The 8,391-nt window shown below is 42.7% G+C and overlaps 1 protein-coding gene across 1 annotated transcript; it reads left to right on the top strand.

Annotated features, from left to right (window-relative positions):
• Positions 1–2,637: 2,637 nt before the first annotated feature.
• On the top strand, positions 2,638–8,181 carry eve1 (even-skipped-like1). Its single transcript, XM_034894468.1, is given in 4 exon segments — positions 2,638–2,898; positions 4,175–4,196; positions 4,199–4,416; positions 7,471–8,181. Coding segments are annotated over 4 exon segments (987 nt in total). The 3' UTR covers positions 7,957–8,181.
• Positions 8,182–8,391: the final 210 nt, after the last annotated feature.

Raw genomic sequence — 8,391 nt, 5'->3', positions numbered from 1 at the left:
ATTGGCTGCTTAGAAATTAAGTGTTAACGAGCAGTTGGACAGGTGTACCTAATAAAGTGGCCGGTGAGTGTAGTTTGTTTATTCCTACCATCTAAAATGACCCACACGAGCATCTCTGTTCATCATATGTAAACCAGAGTACGTAAAAGTTGCGATTTTGAACGTACCGATCATCGTTGGGAAATGTTTGCAGTTTGGTTGTGTTTAGGCGCCAAAACTAGTTAAGTTCAGGAAAACATTTTGGTTTGGTTTAAAATCAGACAATACTTTACATCCAGTTACGCATGTGGCACTGGACGTGACGGTTCTCAATTTGTTCTGTAAAGTAAAAATAAAAATTGCCATTTCCTTTTATTTTTAAACTTGAACCCTGGTCTTGTGCATTCCATAGAAATAGTTGCAGGTTGAAGGCACTTTAGTTGTGGCTTTACTTTTCAGGCCCGGAAGTTGCCGTCTTTGTTTTAACAAATTCCGTATGTGGGTGTTTATAGAGACAAAACACATATTTTTCTCAAATCATGACAGCACCATATGCACCCTAGTGACATATGTTTAACACGTGTTGCATAGATAAGTAATGCAACATGTGCATTGTTCCTCAAATGTGGATACAGTGAAGAAGACACAGTATGATTGTTTGATCTCTCAAACAGAACAGAACACTTCATCACTCTAATTGATAGCATCCAAACCTTTCTTCCCATGATCTTAAACTGAGGTCAGAGCATTTATCTAATTTCCACAAGCTGGTCTCACAGAAATCTGCGAAATGATCACAAACTCTTAACACAGAACCATCATTAACAGGACCGGCACCCAGGAGTCGGGGGAATATGTAATATTTGCTGAAGTTGTGTTTTACTTTTCCTAAACCCAACCGCCCCATTCTTCCCGCGTGTCACATAATCGTAAGCGCACTAACAACACTATCCTTAACTTAAGGAAATCCGTGTTCATTTCACGTACGTCATCCGTGGACCCTTCACAGAATTTTTAGCGTTTCCGTCAAACTGACTAAGGGGTCAGCTTTCACTGTCATATTGCAGTTCCCAGGGGTGATTCCAGGATTTTTGAATTGGGGTGGCACAGGGGAGCCAATAATTAGTCATGAGGGGTGGCCCGGGGGGGGGCATAGAACAACCCATCTTGGGTTTCAGAATACAATACACATTGACCAAAGGCTAAGTCTGCCAGCAATTCCAGTGCTGGTTCCATGGCATCAGAATTTTGGATTGTGGTCATGGAAACCTTAACTGGTCATGTGACAAGGGCTGGGAAAGTTGGCGCTACAGTCAGCCAAGTGGCAATGGAAATGGAAATCACAATTGTCAGTCAAAGTGTGTGTGTGTGTGTGTGTGTGGGGGGGGGGGGGGGGGGGGGGGGGGGGGGGGGGGGGGGGGGGGGGGGGGGGGGGGGGGGGGATGCCACCCTGGTTCCCCTTCTAGCCCTTCCCCTGGCAGTGCCCTGTAGCCCCTCAGCTGTAAAACCTGGCTACATCTGCTCTATATCTGTGGTTGAGTTGACAGGACTTATTACACACAATGCCAAATTCCAAATAATTTGATCTGGAGCTTGTTCAAAAGAGGTCTAACAGTTTAGCCTTGCAACCATTAGTGTCAGTTCCCTTACAGTTCTACCTGTGAAATGACGTTTTGGCACGTGTCCATGCACAGACCATATAAAACATGAAAAATGTCAACATGCAACATATGGTGGTTATGTTCGTAATTTCCCGTTTATTTACGTCATATTTGATAATTTGTCAAATGTGCAGCCCAGTTTGTGCAGATGAATTACCACATGCTACTTGTCTATGTGTTGGGTTTTAATAAAATAAAAAGGAAAGAAAAATACAATTGTATGACTGTGATTTTTGCACATATGGCAGTGAGAGCTGCACTCCAAACATTGGAGAGGCAGTGTCAATGACTCTTCTTCTATCTTCCTGAGTGTTTTATGTAATGATAAATTTCCTGCATGTAGGTGACTCCACCCTACCTGGCGTCTGTCTGTCTCTGCCCTCTGCATGTCCTCTTTATCATCATCTGGCCGCTGGATTAACAATCAACGCAGATTATAGCCATAATAAACTCCAAAACACAGGTTCAAGGGTCAGCCTCTACACTGGAGGCGAGGCTATACACTTAAAGGATCGCGTTTTGATTGATACTACACTGCAATTACGCTATTTAAAGCTCAATTAATCTGCCCTGTGGTGTCTTATTGTCATAGCCGGTTATTATTCAAACGTGTGATCCTAACCCAGTTCCTTAACTCACCTGGTGAAAAAATCTGGCTTAGTTTTAAAAGTCGAATCAAACATATTGTTAAGCTTACTTAAATTATGCCTAAAGAAGCATAATTGTTTTAAGATTTTTATATATCAAGTAATTCAATTCGTCATAGGCCTACTATCACATTGGAACATGACAGTTAAAATAAAAAAATTAGAATATTGAAGCGGAAAAGAAGAATTTGTTTTTAGAAAAACTGTAAAAGTCTGGGTTAGACTGACATAAAAGATTTGAAAAAATAAAAAAACACGTATTGGCTATAATACCGACAACTATCATTTTAATTATTAATGTCTGTCCTCCCCCGTGCTTCACCTCGGCCAGTTGAGCCATTAGGCCCGTAATGATTTACTTCCAACCCCGCAAACATCAAACGGCGGAGAACAATGCGAGTCTGGTTGCTGTCTCTGCCTGTGCGTCTTTAATTCTACATAACAAAAGTACAAAGGCCGAGACGGAGACCAAAGGCTTTATCCCTAAACACCTTAACACCTCTCCGGGCCGCGGCGCCGCACCGGGCCGACGCGCACACGACGGCCCGTCTGGAGCGCCTCTGATAGGGGCAGGAGAGGAGAGGAGAGCAGCCCCTGGGGGAACACAGACAGTAGTGGCGGAGGGGGAGGAGGAGGGGGGTGTTGGGACAAAAACACCTCATCTTCTCCTTGACTGTCTGAACAGACCTGGATGAAGTGTGTGTGTGTGTGTGTGTGTGTGTGTGTGTGTGAGAGAGAGTGTCAGGGAGATAAGTTTTTCAGACTTCACCGGCCTTACCGACGCGGAGCAGAGCAGCCGGCAGAGGGGCGATATTCAACCTACAGAACCACCGACAGAACCACAAAAAGGAGGGATTTTTTTTTCCTTTTTCATTTTTACTCGTCTAATAAAGAAACATCCTGATGCGTAAGTAGCCAGCTACATGTTAAAGTTTTCTTTTGGGCAATCTTTGCCTAGTTATTGTTTCTTTTTAAAGGGCTTCCAAAAAGTTACAAACAGGAGCAGAAATAGCTGAAAATCCCTCTCTGCGTTTCTTTTACAGACACATTTCCAAAGAATACATTTCAAAATAAAAGTAGCTTAAATAATGTCCTTAACACAAAATGTGTTTTTTAAAGATGTTTAGCCTATTAATATAGGTTAATAAGTTCTCTGCAGTTATTAAAACCCAGTTGGCTATGTAGGCTATGAGATCTATAACGTAGTAAACTGGACTTCGACATTTGATGAAGTGACAAATGGAGGACAGAAATTAACATTACCGTTGTTATAAAATAATTAAATAAGGAAGTGTTGTCTACATGTTTTACATGAAAAATGCATTTTCCTTTTATTTCCCGAAAAGTCCCTCACAAAGATGTAACCTACAGTATGTAAACCTAGAGAGAGATGTTACTTTTATTTGGGTCCATTAGATCTCAGAGAGGTTAGATGATGACAGCAAACAGTTCTAAAAGTCTTATTCATCTAATTTGTGATTTTGGAGGAGTGGTAGGCCTACTGTTTGAACAGTACTGTCAACAGCAATCAAAGATAAAGAACATTATGAAACTCTAACCAGGTTTTACAGCTGACACCCCAAACAGAAGCAACAGCAACATGTCGTCATCAATTCAAAATCAAGTTACAATAGGCTAATTCTCATAACTCTAGGAAGTTAAGTAACATGCTGATAAAACAATGTTGAGCAGACAATGTTTAACAGGGTCTTCAGAACCCAAGGAGACCCATTTTTTCTAGGCCTTTAGCCTACTTGGTCTTACGTGATAATGAAATAATCAAATAAAAACCTATCTGTAGTCTGTTTAGATGCTCTGACACCCTGACATCCATTTGGTGCCTAGAGTGCTCACTGAAAGCTCGTTCTTCTATTTGGGTCATTTCAGTGGCGGAGAGCAGACAGGCGCCCGTGGCGACCGCCGCCGTTGTCCACGGTCCAGGCGCACAGGAGCAGACGGAGCCGTGCACGCGCAGCGCTTTGCTCGACCCAAGCCGGCGGCATCGGACAGCGTTCACGCGCGAGCAGCTGTCCCGGCTGGAGCAGGAGTATGGCAAGGAGAGCTACGTCTCTAGACCCCGGCGCTGCGAACTGGCCACAGCTCTGAACTTACCGGAGACAACGATAAAGGTACTGTGTCTTAGGAACCCTGCAGTCACATAGTTGGGTAATTATATATATATTGGGCTAAGTGAAATCCAGTTAAGATAATTGAGACCTCAGCCTATGTGAAAGCAGGACCTATTTTCATAGAAACAGGAAGCGGTTTTATCATTACGCAAAATGGAGATATTGGCATGTGACTTCCGACCATACAGAAAAAAAGAGAGTGAGAGGAGCTGGGGGGTCAATAGGGGCCCTGAAGCTCATTTTTGCCCCAAGGCCCTATGCAGGTTAACCTAGGTTTGACTAAGAATTAGTGAAACATCACTGAGATTTACTAGAAATGATTCCAGTTAGACCTGTATGTCTTTTTATGTCTTTTTTTTTATATAGCCAAAGGTTTTTATTGTTGTTAGTATCACTGTTATCTTTATACTGTCTTCCTTTTTTCTCTCTGTACATTCTTCTTGCTTAAAACAGATTCTGGAAATTTCAATTTGATTGCGCGAGTCATCCCAAAAGGATTGATAAAGAGAAGTCTAAGTCTAAAACTAATGTGGTCGCAATGCTTTGGTTATTTTAAATGCATTTCGCCTTGTAAAATAAAGGCAATTTCTATTCTTTTTTTACCCCAAACCCTGGTTTGTTTTTGCACTGAGCCCTTTGCATAATGGAATATAGACATGTGTTTCCCAAATCTTTTCCACAGGGCCCCTGATAAAAAATAGTTTCAAGCAATAGCCTCTTTCCGACCAAGTAGGTACAGGAACGTAGTTTTAAGAACAGTCCACTTGTGACTAGTTTTACTAACTACTCTCCCCCAAAACCGGTTTGGTCATTTGCATTCACACTGGCTAATTGGCCATTGGATCTGGTAGCAACGCAACACACAGCAACACAGCAACGGTCTTCACAGCGTCTTCACTTGAGTTTGGTGCCACATACAAACCCCCATTTGCGCTTGCTCACTGGACATTTTAATTAAGAATCTCTTCTGGATCCTTCCAGGTCTCTCTGCACCTCCTCGTGGCTTACATGGCCCGCAGCGCCTGCACTTTTTACAGTCCACTTTTTAGTAGTCAGCATTCAGTCCATTCTCATATTAATTTATGTAGTCAAGTAATTCAAGTATGTTATAATCCTCAAATTGGTCCAGTGGGAACATGAGAAAAACAGGGTCATAGGAACGTTATGTTGTAGGAACTGCAAAAATTCCTTAATGGGAAAGCCTGGCTAACCAGTAAGCTTATCATAAATAAATAAAATAGTCATAACGGCCCATAAATCTGCTAATTGTCATTTTACATATAAAGGTTTTGACAGATTGAACAAACAAGTGTATTATGAGTTTTGAAGGTATTGGTAGTTGGGCTTTGCTTCTTTTGGACAGAGGCAGGCTAGCTAATTCCCCCTGGTTCTAGTCATTGTGCTAAGCTAAGCTAACCAACTGCTGGCTCCAGCTACATCCTTGGCACACAGACATGAGAATGGTCTCATCTTTTCATCTGACTCTCAGCCAGAAAGCAAAAAAGCATATTTATCAAAATGTTAAACTATTCCTTAAACATGTTGCATCATAAGACAAACAGAACAGCAAAAAACAGCAGTCTGTAGTTTTATCCTAGATTGAGTACTGACAGGTTTGCAGTGTCTAACATTTGATGCAGAGGCCCATTGGCCCAGTGCAGCAGCTTTAATGCGCAGTAAATGCACCCACCTTTCTGCCAACTATTGCTGGGTCTTTTATGAAAGAACAGGAATGTGAGGCAAGGCCTTGTAAACGCAGCCACCTGACGTTTTAGAAGCACAGTCTTCCAACGAGATTCTATGAGCTGGTAAAATAGTTGAGGACTAGACAGATGGACACACAGACAACTTGTCGGTATCAGGTTTAAAGCTTTAAGATATGGAGATGTGCTCTAGTTCACTTGAGAAAAAAAATGAAGTGAAACATATAGGCTATATAATCTGGTGGAGAGCATTGCAATTAAAATAGTTATATGCATTTATAAAATTAGTAGAATAGTTTGTACATATGCAGTTAGACCCCATGTATTTAAGCAATAGCTCTCTTCTGCTGTACACATCTGGGTGTTGTGAATTATTGGTTTTATAAAGCAGTCATCAAGTATGGCACTGTAAAAGTTTTGGTCACATTTCATTTTAAATAGATTTTTATTAATAAATCATTATTTTCACAATAAAATAGGGCACTCCTAGGCAGGCTGCCTGCACAAATCGAGGCAGTTACTAAGGAAAGCAGCACAGGTGATGTTAGCCTACACTAGCAGTTAGCACAGATTATTTATTTTGCTTAACTAAAGAAAGCATTGTAACACAAACTAACTAACCAATCGAGTCAGCGAAAGAACAGCAACTCCCATGTTCTGCTTGATTTTAAACCAGCTCTGTGTCATGGCAGTGTGGGCAGATGAACATCTTCCCTCCATGACACCAGCTGTCAGACAGTTATTGTGCGGTTTTTGTTTTTTTTCTCAGACCCAGAGTGATACTTTTTGTGCAAAGTAATTTCGACATCCTAGCTGTTTTACAGTATGTGGTTATTATAGTGATAGATTGCTTGATTTGCAATATCTCGACGACTATTGGATGGATTGTTGTTAAATTTGCTGCAGCTATACGGGGGATGATGCATAATAACATTGATGACGCCCAGACCTTGCATCTACATGCATCACAGTCAGGTCTACATATGTCCAATTCTTTTTTCATGACCAACCCGCAAAATTATTGACATTCCCATCAGCCTCAGCTGTCCTTTGTGTTGTGTGCTAAAGGTGTGAGGATGCTTATGCTTAAATACCTTCTCTCCAAGGAGGAGCTTTCCCCTTCCATTTCTTTTTCTCCTGCTTATCTTTACCATTGTCTCACATTCTCTTACTTTTTATATTTCCTCGTTTCAACCAATCCTTTCTGTGACCTTATCCTGACCTTCTTTTTTTCTGCTTTTGTCCAAATCTTCTCAACTTTGTTACCCTCAATCCTTCTGTCCTTATTCTGCTCTTTTTGTGTACCTTTCCTTCTTCTTTCTTCCTTCCTTTCTTCCTTCCCTCTCTCCAGGTGTGGTTCCAGAACAGGAGGATGAAGGACAAACGGCAGAGACATTCCTTGCCGTGGCCTCACCCTTTTGCAGACCCACTGGGGGCGCTCCTGATGGGCCGGGCATCTCCTTCCTCCACCCTGCCGTACCCCTTCATCCAGCCGCACCTCCCACACCTCCCTCTCCACCACCACTACCCTCTGGCTCTCTCCTCACCAGCATCCTCAGCTCACCGCTGCTACAGTGCACCCATAAGGACCCTGGATGCACTCAGCCTCTCCCAGTACCACAACAGAGTAGGGGGGCTGTCTCCAGCCACAGCAGCCCTCTACCCCTCCACCAGCATTGTGCACCATCCTACCTCTTGTCCCTGCCCCTTCTGCCTGCACTGGGGACCAGAACAACTGCTGAAAGCCAGAGGTCAGGCACTGGGACTGAGCCAGCCACGTAGTCCCAAGGGCAACATACAGCCTGCAGGTCTGGAGCAGAGAGAAGAGAAGGTGTAAAGAAACCAGGCAGAATACATCAAACTCAATCTAGTTTTTCCCACTCTCCAAGGCTGTCAAACTGCCGTCACATGGCTGCTGCAAGCACATAACTGTACTCACTGTGACTTCAATGACTTGCCGCAACAACAATACACTAAAGTGTTTAACGAACTAGAAACACAATCCATAGGTCTTATCTTAAACATGCCAGTCACACTGCTGATTAACTGTAGCCTAATTTTATTAGGTAGCAATTTTTTTTTTTTTTTAATTGAGTTGGTGTGGCCAGGTTGGCTCAGTCGGGAGAGCGGGCGCACATATGTAGCTAGAGGTTTGCTCGTTGATGCCTTAGCTGCAGGTTTGACTCCGACCTGCGGCCCTTTGCTGCATGTCATTCCCCCCTCTTTCTCTCCCCTTTTGTGTCTTCAGCAGTCCTGTGGAAATAAAGGCTTA

The sequence above is a fragment of the Etheostoma cragini genome, chromosome 15 (genome assembly GCF_013103735.1).
Source record: "Etheostoma cragini isolate CJK2018 chromosome 15, CSU_Ecrag_1.0, whole genome shotgun sequence".
In the NCBI taxonomy this organism is placed as follows: domain Eukaryota; kingdom Metazoa; phylum Chordata; class Actinopteri; order Perciformes; family Percidae; genus Etheostoma; species Etheostoma cragini.
Note: the sequence above shows the minus strand (reverse complement) of the source record. Positions and strands in the feature narration are given on the sequence as shown.